At 46.4% G+C, this 17295-nt stretch overlaps 1 protein-coding gene across 3 annotated transcripts in view; it reads left to right on the top strand.

Annotated features, from left to right (window-relative positions):
* LOC122160318 overlaps positions 1 to 17295 on the top strand; it is a 29082-nt gene that overhangs the window by 627 nt on the left and 11160 nt on the right. For all 3 annotated transcript variants that reach the window (XM_042818738.1, XM_042818739.1, XM_042818740.1), the window contains exons 2-3: positions 8404 to 9257; positions 15344 to 15505. In XM_042818738.1, coding sequence (XP_042674672.1) covers positions 8404 to 9257; positions 15344 to 15505 — 1016 coding nt within the window. The remainder of the gene's footprint in view (positions 1 to 8403; positions 9258 to 15343; positions 15506 to 17295) is intronic.

Here is a 17295-nt window from a genome sequence, read left to right as displayed (position 1 = left end):
GCAGAGAGGCTGTAAGCTGGTATGCTCTTAGTCTGCTTGTTTCAGGCACGCGTGGTTGGGTACGTTATATCCCTGCAGCAATTCAGCAGGCTTTGAGACTGCGAACCCAGGCAGCGGTATCCCCTTTGCACCTCAGGGTGCCCCTCAGCTGGAAGCACGGTCTGTGACTTTCATCTACTCTAACATCACTGCACGGGTTCCATTTGCTTGGCACAGAGGTGGCTGCAAACACTCTTCCAAAATTTAAGCGTATTGTGCTGCACAACAGCAGGATGGTAAAGGCGTGCGAGATGCTGCACTGGAGTGATTCTGCTTCCAGGGGTCTTCACCTCCCACCTGCACACTAAGCTGTGGGGCCAGTAGGCATCACCTCGATGCAAAGGGCTGGCTTTAGCAGCAAGCTAATCAGCGCTGCTGCTAGAGCACACCAGCATCACCACAAGATGAGGAGAACGCTTGAAAACGTACATTTTTACAGAACAGGGGAAATCGCTTTTCCTCCTCCTCTGTGCATTATTTGGCCACAAACTTGTTTCCTCAAAGCAGTATAGAGCAAGTCTATAGGTGAAGGTCCTGATGGTAGCAACAGACTTACCACACAGGGCACAGAAGAATTAAAAGAGGCTCAGCTAGGAACAGTGAGGGCACTTGCTAGTCACATCATCTGGAAAGAAGCATCAAGTATGACTTGCATCCTGGTTTGGGCCCCAGCTCCATGCAGAAGGAGCCAAGAATTTGCTGTTCCTTGCAAGCTCTGTAGCAAGAACTATGAAGTTGCATTCCAAATGCAGCTCCCAAGGCAGAATACAAACTAAACAATGATTTTAGAGATGCTGCTCAGTAGCAGAGGTATAGGCTGGATCTGACTCCCTTTTTTGAAAAACTGTTGTAACAGGTGGAAGAACCTCATATCAGCAAGTTCAGTCCAATGCAGTTGCAGAAGTCCGCACATCTCCTCATCATCATTTCAGGGGAGGTTCAGGATGGAGATTAGGAAAGATTTCTTCTCAGAAGTAGCAGTGTACTGGCACAGGCTGCCCAGAGAGGTGGTGGAGGGTCACAGTCCACGGAGGCGTTCAAGAAACGTGGAGGTGTTGCACTGAGGGACATGGTTAGTGGGCATGGTCAAGGTGGGTTGATGATTGGACTAGATGAGCTTAGTGGTCTTTCCCAACTTTAATGAGTCTATGATCTCTAGCCCCAAGGAGAGCAATAAAATAAGGAGTCCTTGCCATCCACATTGTCCCTATGTAAGATTTCTGATGTACTCTTCAGTACATTTATGCTTGTCTGCCGCTTCATTGTTTGAGCTGAAGCAGCTCTCCAAGGTTTTGTCTGGGGACAGAAATGACTGCCCAGGAAGAACAGGTTAATAGCCCCAGCAACCTTTCTGACATAATTCATGAGTTCTTTTGACTTTAGCAGAAGCATTGGGGTCTTAATGGCTTCAGTCCATAGAGCTATTGAACAACTGTTTATCCAAGCTTATTATAGGCAATAAAACCTGAATTACTGCATACCTGTCATCCCTGGGGGGCAAGTTCCATCCCTGCAAAGGGCCTCCTGTCTCCCTGCACATTTCTGGCTGAATATACCTTATGACATGAGGTAGCCTGCAAATCAGATGAGCAAGGGAAGTAGCTTCTAGATTAAGCAGTTTTGCCCAGGTGTTTTCATTTTCTGCTCAGACACATTAGCATGCTGCATGTTAGATAACCAGTTTGATTGCTCTTATACTCAGCTGTTCATGAAATACGAAGTTAAAAAATAATTACACAAAATGTTGCTGTAAAGGATTCTGGCCTGTGCTCCCTCCATTGCACTCCTACATGAAGGGACACAGGACATATTGGTGGTTGTCACAGCTCTAAGGATGCAAAAGTCAGTGATGAGGGGGTGATGCTCTTTAGCTGGTGCTATGAGTAAGGTCAGGTGCCAGCCCCTACAGGCACCCAATGAACCAGGTGGTCTATGGGGACCTGCCGTGCCGCAGGACTTTCTGCCAAAGGTCACTCAGTTATCAGACAGTCGCTCTGTTTCAAAAAAAACTTCACTGGTCACTCGGAATGAATAGAAGCAAGCAATAGAAGTGTCAAGTGGCCTCTCTACTTGGGTAAACTAAAGAGGAAATGGTTTTCCATCTATATCCATCAGTAAACAATCCATCTCCCTCTCATTGCACCTCAAATGCCTGAAAACAATTATAATTATCTCCTTCCCTACTAAAACATACATATTGAAGTGCTGATGCCTCCTCAGAGTCCTTGAATTCTTATCTTTCTCTCAGCATTTATTCTATATGGAATTATCATTACCTGCTGCAGCTCTGGGGTTATCCATAACCTTTCAGGTCATACAAGATTACCAAACCACCATCCAGAGGAATTATCACATTGTATTAGCAAACTACAATCCAGAGGGACTTCAGACACAAATGATAGCGAGACCGGGGAGCACTGTGGATCAATCCAAGAACTTTCTGTTCAAAGACTGTCCAAGACCTCAGCTTTGTTATGCTTTTTCCTTTGCATCCAGCATTTCAAATGAATCAGCTGTATATGTACATACATGCATTTAAGTTCTCTAATGAATATAAATGCAAACTCTAAGAAATAGGTCTATCACGCAAACATCCAGTTACCACATGGGAATGCATTCCTCTGCAAATATGAGTTTTCCTCTCACAATCCCTCTGTTCCCCACTCCCCCTCTACTGCTTCCCCAAAAAAAGCTGCCCTTGCAGGTGGAGGCTGTAACTGGTACACTGAGACCCGAAGACCTCCATAAGCTTCCCCAGAATTTCTCATGCTCAGAATTGTCTTAACTGCATAGGAAACCACAGTGGGCTCATCTGTGCAACAGCCCTCTGTACCCATGAGACTGTGCAAGGTACAGGACAGCCACTGCCCAGCTACAAAAGTAGTAGCTCCTGTGCACCCTGCAGCAGGGCCAGCACTGAGAAGTAGGTGACAACCCAACCTAACCCCTAGAACACATGGTGGAAGAGTCAGCAGCAAAAAATGCCTATTGTTTCAGAAAGGAAGTGACCCTTTTCTCTTAAATGCTGGGAAATTGAGACCTCATCATCGGCAAGGAAAAAAATGTCTTTGCAGTGAAAGGGAAATGCCACCTGAGCTGTGCAGCCAGCAGTGTTAGGGAACACAGAGGCAACAGAACTAGAGGGAGTTTTTTTTTTTTGGGTTTTTTTTTTTTTTTGTAAAGGAAGGAAGGAAAATGAGGGAATGCAAGGGCTGAGTGGGAGAGGCAGCCTTTTGCTTCTAGGTCATGAGAGTGACTGCAGCTCACTAGTCACTGCTGCCTTGTGACTCTCTACAAGTCTGTATAGGGTGATCACTTCTTACTGTACTTGGAGACCCAACTCCATCACAGAACTGAACCTTTGGCACAATTGGAGCCAGAGATGGGTCACCAAGCAAGCTGCACAGTTCCAAAAAACCTTTCTATGAGGTTTCACAGGCACATCTTTGTCCTGTGCTCAGGGCACAGTGGTGCGATTTGACTTCAGCCTCCCTTGGAAGGGTGGCTGTGCAAAATTCTTGATGTTCCAATAACCCAAGCCACTGATGATGCTCTCTATTTCCTATGCTCTGTTCCTGTGGCACACTACAGCTAGGGACTACCAGCCTTCTGGGCACAAGTCCAGAAAGTGCCAAGGGTCACGTAGTAGGAACAGGCACCTGAGCATCTCAGGACTGCTCACCTCATGCTTCTGCCTGGGATTGCCACCCCAATAACCCTGCTAGCACCACATGGAGCAGACAGGTTCACTGTGTACGTGAATCTTGCAGCACTTCTGGGGCCAAACAGAGGGCTCTGGTGGCTCTCACGCTGCTATCACTTGCAACACAATGGCCAATTGAGATAAAGAAAGCTTGGCTCCGGCTAGATCAGTCACTGTGAACATTTAAAACCGATTCTCCCCTTGCCAAGCAATCCACAAATCAGAATGAACGTTTTGAGAAGATGGATGAGCACAGACCATAAGGGAGGAGAGCAGCACAGGGCAACACCATATCAAGTAGTTCATTTGCATGACACCAGCTCCTCAGGAAGCTCCATGCTGCCACTGGCAGCACTCTAATGTCTCTTCCACCTCCAGTCCTTTTATTAACCAGATAACGCTGTGATGCAATACTCGAGTCAGTACATCAGAGACCAATACACAGATCACAAGAGAAAAGACGTGACCTGGACTTCAAATGCTTTGGAGTATGGGGATTTAAATAAAGTCTGTTTAGTAGAAGGGTGGGGGCTTTTGCAGGAGTTCAGTCTGGGCAGGGCTGGGATTGCCCTTGTTTTGGATTACTGGGCAAGTGTTTCTCTTGCACAAAACTTACTTGGGTTAAAGAAAATGCTTGAAAGCACTTCCATGCTTACACACTCATCCTCCTTCCTTAGGTCAGAATTGTCTGTATTAATGTACTGGGCTGTGCCCTGGCAGCTGCTGGTTATTATGAAACAGGAAAAATGCACTTGGACTTAAACTTCCAAGGAAAGGAAAACCTCAGAACAGCAGCAGATGTGAGGATTTAAACTTCTCTGCCAGGCTTTGCTATCTGTCAGAGGAGTATCCTAGAAAGCAGTTTGGAAATATAGAAAAATAACATTCAAGGGATTCAGCTGAGATACACCGGTTCCTTTCTCTCCCTACCAATTACCTGCAAATATCGGGTAGTGCACTGTTACCACCTCCTCATTAGGTGGGAAGCAGCCTTATCCTCCAGCTCTTCCATTGCAGGAAACCCAGCAACTTGCCCAAGGTTATACTTCATCAGTCACTGTCAGCTACTGGCTTACATTACAACCCAGGGAATCCTGTTTATCTCTGGTGCAATTACAGAGCCATATAACCCCTCGAGAGGGCTGCTAAGAAAACAGCACAAGTTCACCCAAGACAACATTTGACCTGGGTGCTGCTTTGGCAATGTTGCCAAAGGTGCTGCAGGAAGCCATATCATTTCTAAGCACACACGCAGCTCTATTCCCCATAGCATCACCACACCAGCACCTCAGCCACGTGTCTGAAAGCAGCATCTTCTGGTACCTTACACACACCACTTCTGGGGTGTGGAAAACCAACCCAGGGCAAAGGAAACAAAACATAAAGAAGCCTTGGCTGTTCTCCCAGAGAGCAGTCAGCATCAAACCTGGCCGGCCTCCAGCACAAGTAAATTCATCTTACCAGCCTTAATGCTGCCCTTCTGTTCTCTGAAGTGCTTCACACCTTCTTTCAAAGCGCTGCACAGCTCTGTAACTCTAGCCCTGCAGCACGCTCCACCAGCACCCAACAGGAGGCCACCTTCCCAGCTTTGTATTGTTTGTTGATTGCTATTGTATAAATACTTACACTTACAATCTAGACCCCTCAGCTCAAAGCACCTGACACAACCTTACTAAGGCCATTGCTAATGGGTTAATTTATAGCAACTGAAGGCCTGTTTTTTTTTTCAGTTGCACAGGTGAACATTAATTACACCCTTCTGGTGTTTATTGGCAAGGCGTTTGAAAGAGCTGAATATTTCTGTATGCTTCTTTCAGGATCTGTAGCAGAAACAATCTACGTTTTGGGAGGCCCATGGTGTAGACTCTATAACTCATTTATATAAAGGAAACTATTCCTTAAGAGAGGTGAAGCAAGAACTTGAGTTTCAGGTTGCTGCCTTAATCATGGATGATGTCTTTGCTGTTGCACAGCTGACCTCACTGACCACAGGAAAGTATCACTGAATGAATGAGGATCGGCTGCTTAGATGTCTTGCAGAATCCAGCCATCCTTTGCATCCATTCTGAGCACATGGTGCAAGATAACATTTTGCATCATTATCATAAGGGGCTGGGAGCATAACTCAGCTGTGTTCTAACACTGTGGTTACTGGGACCTGTCAGTGCCAGGACCGACAGTTTGCAACCTACACCAGACAAACAAGAAACCGTGGTGAAACTGGTTCGTATTACACGGGCTACAGGATGGGAAAAGCAAGGCACTGTGTTGTCCGCAGAACTTTCTCAGCTCTGGAGCTGGTGGTACTGAGGGGACCTTCTCATTGAGTGTCAGGAGTATAATTTCTTTTTAGTTTCTTTATGCCCTCATCAAACTTTGTGGTACCACATGGTAGTCATAGATGATACCGATTATAGCATCTAACATCTTCTGTAAGCAGCAAGACCTCATGTTAATATGCTGCTTCCTGATATCAGACAAAGAAATACTTGTGCAGGCCACAGTGAACCGGTTAAGCAAGGAAAAAAAGGCAGATTGAAAGACAGTGAGAGGATCTCCAATCAAATGAAAGCATGGCATGATTAGTAAGAGAAGGCAGTCAGCGTCTCTGGGAATGGTCTGTTACTGCATACAGTGATTCCTGGCAGGAATGACAGCTGCATTATTTCTTCTTAAAAAGAAAACACTGCACAGCAAATGCTTTACTCCTGATTCTTAGTGAATGTTGTGCCACAAGGGGCAATGATGGCATCCGAAGGGCCTGCAAGCCTTTTATTTTTCAAGCAAATTCTGCACCCTGCCTCTGGCTGCAGAGAGGTGCTGGCAGCTGAGCAAGCAGTTGCTTTTCACTCTGAAGCAGTAACGGCTCAACTCCAGCACCTCCCTCCAGGACCTGGCACCAAGGTCCTCCTTACTGCTGTTGTTTTTGCTCACTCCTTGTCCTCAGCTCAGGGTCCACTATGCTCATCCCAAAAGGAGGTGCCTTGTTACCCAGCCCAGTGCAGCAGCTCCTGATGAGCTTTCTGTGGCTTTTCCATGGGCAATGTCTTTTTCTGGCTGCCTATCACAGCAGTGTGCTGGTGTAGTGTAGCTGGCAGGCTGGTGCTGTCTCAGATGCAGCTCTTTGCAGTGGAGAGATGCCTGAGAATGCTTCCAAGGGAGGCGAGTACAAGTCTGTATTGGATAAACAAGGTCTTTTGTATGGGCTTAAAAGCACTACACACCCATAGAAAGTCCCAAAGAAACCCCATCAGATATGATCCTTCATCACTCTCAGCCCTTTTGAAAATCCAATGTAAAATATTAAATGTATGGCTGCATATGAGCAGTGAAGGGCATGTTTCAATTGTGTCCTGAGAAATTCTTAAGATCAAATAAAAGGAGTATTTAAATAAAGTAGAAATTGACTCACGTAATTGCTAGCCTGGCATTAATGAGTAAAATTCTCCCTTGTCTGCAGAAGGCAAGCTGGAGGAGGGAAGGCTGGAAAACGGGTTATTTTGGAAACAGGGATTTTTCTGGGTTGCCATGAAGGAAGGCTGCACAGCAGAGCTCTCCTCACTGCCTCCAGCGGGGGGTCCTCACCTCTTCTACCTGCTTACAGACTGCCATGCTGCCAGGCATGAGTTTCTGAAGCAGCTGTGGGCTTGGTGAAAAGGAAGGAAAGCAACAGAGGGGAATTACAGGAAATGAAGGAGGAAGTAAGACATCCTCATGAGTGTGTGCATGGTAGCCCTCCGAGGTGCCCTGGGTCACAAAGTAATAAATGAGAAAGCATCAAAGAAACTGAAGTTTTGTGCTTCAGCGTTCGTGCTACCTCTTGTAGCAGACACCAGAGTGAAGCAAAACTGCACTCTGAAATGTGAGATCCAGAAAAGCAGTAAGAAAACCTGGGGAAAATCTCCGGCTTGTGCAGATCAGCCTTTCACCCAGAGACTGTTCTACACTTCATCCGCATCACTGCGTGAGATAATCACAATGTGAAAATAAGCCCTCTTTGTTCACGTGCAAAAACTAATGAACAAAGCTACTCCCACATCCTTTCTCTTTACAAGGAAGGAAAGAGTTCATTTGGAAATGACTTCAGAGCTAACACCATACAGAGAGTGAGAAAGTCCTATAGTGCCTCATTTACTTTTCCTATCACTACTTGCTTATCATCATCAGTACGAGTGCAGAGCACTGCTAATCAGTTTGCAAATTACTTGTTGCAACCAGGAATTCACTCAAATCTGCAGAAATAGATTTGGTTTTGTCCTTTTTTTTTTTTTTTTTTTTTCTTACTGCTGCTTCAGAATACATTTAATCAGGAAATTGTCTATCTTGTGTTCCCCTGCGTCTGTTTGCAATTAATGACCAAAAAAAAAAAAAGAAAAATCATCTGACTACATGCATTGTTTTCTACCTACCTATTAAATCAGAACTCTGTGTGCATTTATGACCCCCATGAAGGACTTCAGGTCTATGAAACACAATACTTTTGTTGTAGCAAAGTCTAAAGAAAGCTGTATACAGCTCAAGAAAAACAAACCAGACCAGGGCTGCCCCCTTCTGCAATATTACTGCAGACAGCTTTCCATTCACATTCCTCAGGCGATGGGCTGTAGATTAGATTGAGTTTGCAGTCTCTTGTGACCTTCTGCTTGTTTTCCTTTACACAGGTAAGAAGAGTCCACCTGCTGAGGACAAAGTAGTGCTAACACATATGAAGATATTGAGCAATGAAGGAATTCAGAACCCAGGGCTAGTACCAGAGGCTCCTGCTGATGCAGCCTGCACTGAGGAACCCCATCTCCCCAGCACGAATTTCCCACAGGACTGCCAGGGATGTCCAAATGCCACAGCCATAACAGCAGACACAGACTATGCAGAAGCCCCAGCAGGCACAGATTATGTAGCCACGCTGCCTGACCTCAGCAGCTTTGAGTCCAAGTGCCGCCTTCACAGATTCTCCAAATTTGAATCTGAGGACTCAGGAGTTGAACTGCCAAGCGGAGCTAACTCTCCATCAACGCCAACGGGCTCAGAGAAGAGCTTTGTTCTTCACAGCAGAGACTCATTTTGTGACTCAGGTGTGCTTAGCACCTCATCTTCTCCAGAAATTGACCACCTGATAATGAGAGCATGTAAAGAACATTCCAGGAAGGTTGGCCAGCAAGGTGTGGAGAGTGAAAAGAAAGATGAGCTCTATAGCCAGGAGTCAGATGTTGTGGAGGTTCCCACACCTTCCCTTGAAGACTTCAGTGTTCCTCAGGAAGGAGAAAATCCTGATGAGCATTTTGACCAGAGTGAAAGGCAATCTCTGGAAAAAGAACCATCCCCAGAGACGAACTCCCCCACAGAGAGCACTCTTCCCACCCCAATTCCCATAGAGAAGCCAAAAACAATTGCTGACAATTACACAGAGACCTTTGGCAGTACACAAGACCTTCAGCTCCACGGACATCAGCTGAAGAAGTACCCCACAAGTGACAGTCTGGACGAATACATGAATGAATGCTGTAGACTGAGTGAGGTAAGAAATGCACCTAAACTGTATCTTATAGTTAGGCTTCTCTAAATATCACAGAATCACAGAATTGTAGGGGTTGGAAGGGATCTCCAGAGATCATCGAGTCCAACCCCCCTGCCAAAGCAGGTTCCCTACAGTAGGTCGCACAGGTAGGCATCCAGGCAGGTCTTGAACATCTCCAGAGAAGGAGACTCCACCACCTCCCTGGGCAGCCTGTTCCAGTGCTCCGTCACCTCACTGTAAAGAAGTTCTTGCGCACATTTGTGCGGAACTTCCTATGCTGCAGTTTCCGGCCGTTTCCCCTTGTCCTGTCTCCACTCACCACTGAAAAGAGTCCGGCCTCACCATTCTGCCCCCCACACCTTAGATATTTATAGACCTGGATCAGGTCCCCTCTCAGTCTTCTCTTCTCAAGGCTGAACAGACCCAGTTCACTCAGCCTTTCTTCATAGGAGAGATGCTCCAGGCCCCTCACCATCTTTGTGGCCCTCAGTTCTGCTGTCCATAACAAATTATGAGACATTTGAACTAACAGTAAAGTCCATTTCAAAAAGCTTTAGATTAGAGGATGTGCTTATGTTTGTTCTTAAAATGAAAACTGTGAAGTAAGTTATCCTGCAGAGCCACACTGCTCTGTTAGCTGGGGTGGGAGCAGAACAGGGTTTCAAAGTCAAGTTATTCCTGTTTCTGGGAACAGCTGGCTGGCTGTTGAGGCTCCAAAGTTTGGAGAAAACTTGTCTGAGGGGCAGTTCATTCTGCCCAGGCCTGGATCTGGCTCAAGAGTCAGTTCTCAAGTAGTGAGTGAACAGCAAACTAATGCACAAATGCAAATCTTTGCTGGGAGCTTCCATTTTACTTTACTGGAACAGCCGTGATGGAAATTCTTGTGTTCAGAGACCAACTTAATTGCAAAGAAGTAATTTTTTCAGTAACTTGTACTACTTCAAACTCATTCCTTTCCCATTGCTGGGTACACTGTGCAATGAATAGGAGAATAAAAAGCCGCCTGAGTACCTGCTCCACACTAAATGCTGGCAAGTGCTCAGGCCAGATCTTTGCCTGGAGTGCACACAGACATGCTGACAGATTGTGAACCTGCCTGCCATTGTGGCTTCCAGGAGCTAGCAACAAAAAGTTAACTCTCACTGCAAGTTAATACCTGAGTGAGAGCCAGAACAGAGAGCCCAGTAGGCAGAAGGAAAGGAGAGGGCAGGCTAAGTACCAGCGGTCACCAAACAGTGCATAGTGGGGGCTTTTCAGAACGTACAAGGTGCTTGGACCCCTCTAAAAAGTAATTCTCAAGAGCAGTACCTGTTGGAGGCTCCAGAGAGTCAGTCATCCCATGTCACACACCAGGCCTGGGGATGCTGCCTATATCATCAGAATGTGGGGCTGTGTTACCATGGTGAGTCCACGCGTGGCTTCCCATCTGGGTAACAAGATGAATTGGAAAAGGGAGGCAGGAGGGAGCCAAGAGACATGTGCTGTGCATGTAACAAACATATTTCACCATGACCTCCCTGGCCAGGCACAGACTCATCAGTCGGCCAGACCTCCCAAAGCAGTGAGGAAGGTCAGAGATGGCCCCATAGCTCAGGACCACTGCCCTTAATATTCACATCTGGGCAGCACAAGCAGATCACAATCAAATGGAGTGTCCTTTTCCTCACCAGAGCCACCTCGCACATTCTTGTGAAGTGAGTGACTTTGATGGTTCCCAGACAGTGGCCTGGCCTTTTGGCTGGGAGCTCAGAAAGGACTGGAGCAGCAGACTTCGAATACAAGGAAACTTTTTATAAAGTTACCTAAATTCTCTGTCGCTCTGGAGGGTTTGCAGGTAGCTTGATCTTGTCTGACAGCTTTGGCTGCCCATGAAATTCCTTTAAATCCTTTGTGAAGCCAAGCCTCAGTTTCCCAAAGCAGACCATTTAAATAAACAAGAGAATAAATTAGAAAGAGACTGAAGAGGAAATGAAGCTCTTCGTGGCTTATCTCCTCTCCTTTTTAATATCCTCACTGGCTGAGTGCTGAAGCTCTGTGCCCCAGAGCACTTCTCTGTGTTTGTTTTTGGAGCAGTACAAATACAGCTGTGACCTGGACACTGGGGAAGCCTGCCCCCTGTCACAGAGCACCTCTGGGCTGCTCTATCTCAGGAGCAGCACTCTGCTAACTGCTGGGATGCCAGCAGTGCCCAGGCTATCTGGGGCAACAACAGACCAGGGCTGCTGCTGTATTTGAGCCTCAGAGCATGAGGACAGCAACGACAGAGCTTTGTGCCCTCACTAAACCTGCACAATGTTGTCCCGTCCTCACTGTCATGCAGTGCAGGCAGGACACTGTGTGATCCAGACTGATCTATCTGTACAACTGATGGATGCATCTTGGTTTGCCCCAGCTGAGGCCCTGCTCCGTGCTCACTGGAGTTTTCACATGCTCCTGTCACCTGTCTGAAATGTGACTTAGAAGCCAACTCTTGTCTGTGTCCCTAAGACCACTCCAGGCTTGACATCTCTGGAAACACAGTCAGTGTCATCTGAAAGACAACAGGCCAGTACATGGAATTCCCACTCTGCTTGGCAAAAAAACATGCCCCTTCCAATTAATTCCTAATGCATTAATTCACTTGGAGTTTCCCCAGCCCAGTTGGCTGTGGTATTGCCAGTGGCTCTGAGCTTACCATCAAGCGAGGATGCAGCCTGGATGAGGACTTGATATCCTCCAACCTTGCTGCTGAGGCTGCTTCACAGAAACATGAGGGAAAGTGCTGGAAAAGAGCGACTGGAAAAGACAAATGTTTTGATGCTTTGGATTCATTTGGTGAAAGGTTTTGGTTGAAAATATACATCACATCATTTCAGTCTGGCATTTCTTAAACAAAGCGTTCTGATCTTCTGTTTTGAACTGGCGTTATTTTGAAATTTGCCTACATTTAAAAAGATGAAAGAGTGTGGAAGCTGTTAAACAACAAGAGAACTTTGAAGGCTAAATAAAAGCATTTCCTTTTAAGCCAAATTAAATGTTTTGGGTCAGTTTGAAGATACTTAGCTTTTGATGCTTTTGCTTTGCAAACACTTCCTCACACTCCATAAAGTTTACATTTAAAGTCAGCCCAGGCCCCTACAAGAAGAGAGAGGGAGGGAACGTTGTCGTCATTAAATGAAAAAAAAAAAGCCCATTAATCACACAGCACTAATTATCCTTGTCCAAAGAAGTCAAACTACTTGTCAGTGGAGAGGAGAAGGGTTGAGGGGAAGGATAGGGCAAGCTGTGATGCTCTGCCCATAGCCTGTGCGTGCCGCGCGCAGGAAACCAGAAGCTATCAGCAGTGCAACCACTCGTGGACATCAGGGTGGAGTGATCAGAAATATACAGCATGATCCCTCACTTTCCTGTTATTCACAAGCCTCAGGGTGCTGTCAGCTCCCACTGACAAATGCTTCCCGCTCTGCCTATGGCGTCACCAATCAGTCGCTCCAAGCCCATGATGTGCAGCATGTGATTACATTCCTTTGCCTTTGTACAGGCCCCGTGCTCCATCCTTGCTCGCCATGCTGATGGGGTGGAGGAAAGTGGATGGGGATTTCTGGAAGGACAGAGCACTGTTCTACTCAAAATTGTTCATGGGAGAAAGCAAAGAGTCTGGTAAACAACTGTCTGTCTTGCAGCTCCCACTGGCCTTCATACCTCAGTAGTGCAATAAGATAGAGCAACTCCAGTGACTTTGGAGGAAAAGCATGATTTTACACCAGCCAAAATATTGACCAGAGAGCTCCAGATAAGAGCTGCAGCTCCCAGTGCAGGCACTGATCCTGTATTTTTAGGCTTCCCAAGGAATTCGTGAGCTAGCAGAACTGTGAGGATTTATTGCTGAGGAGGGCTACACCTGCTGAAAACCCATCCCCAAAACCTAGTCAGGTGAGCACTCTCAAGGGCAGAGATCTCACTCCAGTTTCCCTTCAATCCACACGGTCAAATTGTTAGTGAGAACAACTCAGCACAGTGGGGTTGAGACCTTGCCATCCTTTTCTTCTTTCTGAGAGTGTCTTTCAGTTTGACGTGCCCGAAAGAAAAAGCTGGCACAATTTATACATTATTGTTCCCTATTCTAACTTTAACCTTCCGATTTGTAAGCTCTACCTGATCCTCTGCATCTTTATATTAAGAAACACAGGTTTTATGCACCCAAAAATAGGTACATGGCTTTTGTTCGAGTACTATTTAGCAATCCTCAGTGGGGAATGGGAAACATTTCAGCCCCGTGAGATGAATGTTTCGGGAAGCTTCATCTGAGAGGACAGACAGAAAGGGACTCCTCCTGGAAAATGTTTGCAGTTTTCCTGTGGTTGCTCCCCCACAACTTCAAGCATAAAACTCTGATAGGTGCTGAGAGGAAAATATTTATACCAATACGTGACAGAGCAGGTTCTGTACGCAGCACAGCCAGAAGATAGTGAGGGATGTGTAGGCGTTTCCAGTCCATGGAAAAAAAGTCCTGGAAGGGGCCCTGGAGAGGCCCTCTCTGGGCAAACATTTTTGGGGGCAACCTGCCAAGTTACACAAACTTTCTGTATTGAATGCCCACCACATCTGAGCAATCCTACCGCAAATGGGCCTTGTGGGAGGGCACAAAAGCTGAAGCTCTCCCTTCAAAGCTCTTACTCTTGTGTGCTACCTACTGAGATGGTTGGTCCTGCAGGGGTGGGCAAGCACTGCAGGCTCTGCCTGGTTGGTCGCCTTCTCACTCCTTTGCACCTGCTGGGATCATGGCAACAAAACACAAATTAATTTGCTGTTCAATAGCCTGAAGTTCCTGATCTGGGCACTCTGAGGGATGGCTACAGAATGGGATCCTCCAGTATATTATACCCAATGTGGTTTAGTTCCTCCACAAGGGTGAATCCCCCTTGCTACAAGCCTGGAACAAGTACTCTACCCCTTTTCCCTCTTTTCTTTTGGGATGGGTGACCTCTGTCCTGCCACTTCTCCTCCGGGTGCTGCTGAGAGGGACACAGAGCTCAGGAAGGCAAATGGCCAATGGAGACTTGGAGTCACAGTGGATTTTCATACCATTTCATGTGACCTCTGTCCCAGCTTCAGACACAAAAACATCTGGACATAATAACGCCTATTTATAAACAACATTGTATCATCATTTGTTTAAAAAGAAGTAAATCCTAATGCTGATTATTTTTGAACACACCATGAGCTTTCTGACATAATGAAAAGACAGGAAGAGTCCTAAGGCTGGCATTTCCCCAAAAACGTAGATTGTTGTGGGAAAGGAGAGAGTAGGCTTCCTGCTTTTGTAGAGGGAACTTTTTTTTTTTTTTTTTGAAGGTAAACTTACAGCACCGCTTTTGTAAAGATTGAGGCTTATTTTACTTACTGACATCAGATGCACAGCAGCAGGCAGCGCCAAGGTGGAAGAGAGCCTCTGTGTGCATTTGTGAGCACTGCATCCAGCGGTGCCCTGCCCACGTGAGGGGAAGCCCTGGGGCAGAGGCTACAGGCTGGGCATGGGGAGACGCTGCAGGTCCTGGGTGGGCAGAGAGCAGCAGTACAGCCTACTCGTGGCTCATGCTTTTCTGCTGACGCACAAACACTGCGAAAATCTGCTCACGGACAGCAACACAGGCAATCCTTTTCATCAAAAATCACACCACCTCCTAGCGCCCAGTCCCAGGCAGCTGCTGTGCCTTGAGCTCAGCTCCAAAGAGACCAAGCTGAAAGCACACATTTCCAAATGGGCGACTCGTCATTCTGAAAGAACTACAGCACAGTAAAACTCACAGCATTGCAATGTTTCTCTCCAGTACTGATCATTTTTGCCCGTGCTCTGATAAAAACATTTTAAGACCAGTTGATGCCACACTTACAGAACATCCTGACAAAGCTATATTGCAGACTTGGGCCAGCAGACTTCCTTAATATCTGAGAAAATGGCATCTGGGTTCTACTAAACTGGGAAGATGTTGTTCACAAGATGCAGATCGATTCAGGTACATGCGTCTGCAAAGAGCAGGCTGGGCTCCCAGATGCCAGTAAGGGTTGCTCTGCCATCTGTGGCTCAGGCTGTTTTGTCATTGCAGGTGAACCAAGGGAACAGCAAAGCCCTGGGATCTGGCCTGGGATACCTGGAACACATTTGCCAACTGATTGAGAAGATTGGGCAGCTGCAGGAGCACAACCTGCGGCTCCAAAAGCAAGTCTGCAGCTTACAGAAAGAGCAGAAGATGAGCCAGATAAAAGAGGTAAGCAGACAGCGTAGAATCTTTCATTAAATGATATACTCAAGGCCCATATGGGAAGTCTCCAGCCCATCTGAGGGATGATGCTGATTTTACTTGACCACCTGGGCTGGTGCTCTGCTCTTTAGGGAGCCCTTGCCCTCCATGGTGAGCTCAGTTTCTCTTGGGGTGGTCTTAGATTTCTCTTCTCATCCAGTTTTGTTTCTCAGATGCCCTAACTGCCATTTACTTGCTTCTGTTGAGTTAAAAAAGGCCCCCTCACCTCATGCAATGGCCAACTCTGTTGGTAGCTTTCATTTCTCTGCAGTCAAAAATGACCCAAGAATGCATCTCCCTCTGACAGTGTTATCAAAACAAAACACTTTCATGGACTTCTGTAGCAATCACATGTTTTGAATTGCAAGTTCTTTCTTTCCCTTCTATTTTCATGTGGTCGAAATCCCAGAATTTCCCACAAAATAGACACAGTGGAAGAGAGAATTGGTGGTACCACTGCTCAACATCCATGCTTGTTTTTTTGTGTTTTCCCTTTCTGCTCTGCTGAGCTACCAAAGGAAGAATCACAGAATCACAGAATGGCCAGTGTTGGATGGGACCTCAAGGATCATGAATCCCAACCTCCCTGCCACATGCAGGGCCACCAACCTCCCCATTTAATACTAGACTAAGCTGCCCAGGGCCCCATCCAATCTGGCCTTCAACACCTCTAGGAATGGGGCATCTACAGTCTTTCTGGGCAGCCTGTTCCAGCACTTCGCCACTCTCTCTGTAAAGAACTCAGAATTTATGACTCGAAACATCTTAGTGCTCCCATCTGTCTTTTCTTTCATTAATTTTTTTTTTTTTTTTAAATCAGCCAGAGCTAGCTGTGGAATTTGATTTAAATTTTCAAGTCATTTCAGCTTCCTCCCACACAGCAAGTTCTCAGACCCTGAACACTTTGTTCAGCTCTGCGCCACCTCTTTTTCTCAGTTCCTTTTCTTTGGCCACCATACCAGCTTTCCACCTTTTCACCTCCCTTCCCTTTCTCCCCTTTCATTTATTATATCACCCTCAAAGGAACACAAGGGGTCTGTCACACTCAGCTATTTCTTCCCACCATGCTGTGATGAGTCTTTCATTCCTCCGACACCGTCATTCCTCCCCTGGTACTGCTCTCCCACCTGCTGGGACTGGATCTGCAGTAGGTGACCAGCTCCTTCTCAGAGCTGAAGCCAAGTTGTGAGTCAGGTTGCAGAGCAGGGAGGCTCGTCATTTCCATGTACTCATCTCTCACACTCAGAGGAATGCAACCTCCTGCATAGAGCCTGGGAATTGTTAGCACGTTTCCTGAGCTCTACAACTGAGTCATTGCCCAAAGCAACCCTTATAAGCTGCAAATTCAGGGTCAAATCATCATCTGGTGTATGTGCACCATCCTCCAGCTCCCATTAAAATGAAAGGCACCGTGCATTTATGTAAATATTCGAAACTGGTCTTCACAGTATTTTCCAAGGTCTCTCAACACAGCCTTCTTGCCTGCATATGTCCCGTGATATGCTGGGGGGAACTGCACTCCCAGTTGTAACACTCAGCACTTGCAACATGATCTACAAAACTGAATGCTCTCCCGGTATTACTGTGGTGTCTGCATCTTCTGCATCCAAGTAATTCTCCATTATTTTCCTCCTCAGTCCCACAAGCCCTCTATACATATATATATAGAAGAATATAGAAGAGAAACATTACTACCACTATTTGCCATAGGACATAACAGCTGATGTCCGCACGACTTTTTCCTGGGAGGGGGGGCA

This window comes from Centrocercus urophasianus, unplaced genomic scaffold (assembly GCF_019232065.1).
Source record: "Centrocercus urophasianus isolate 14NV4802_14NV808 unplaced genomic scaffold, USGS_Curo_1.0 seq_17, whole genome shotgun sequence".
Taxonomy (NCBI): domain Eukaryota; kingdom Metazoa; phylum Chordata; class Aves; order Galliformes; family Phasianidae; genus Centrocercus; species Centrocercus urophasianus.
The sequence above is the reverse complement of the archived record's forward strand: the minus strand, read 5'-3'. Positions and strand labels throughout refer to the sequence as shown.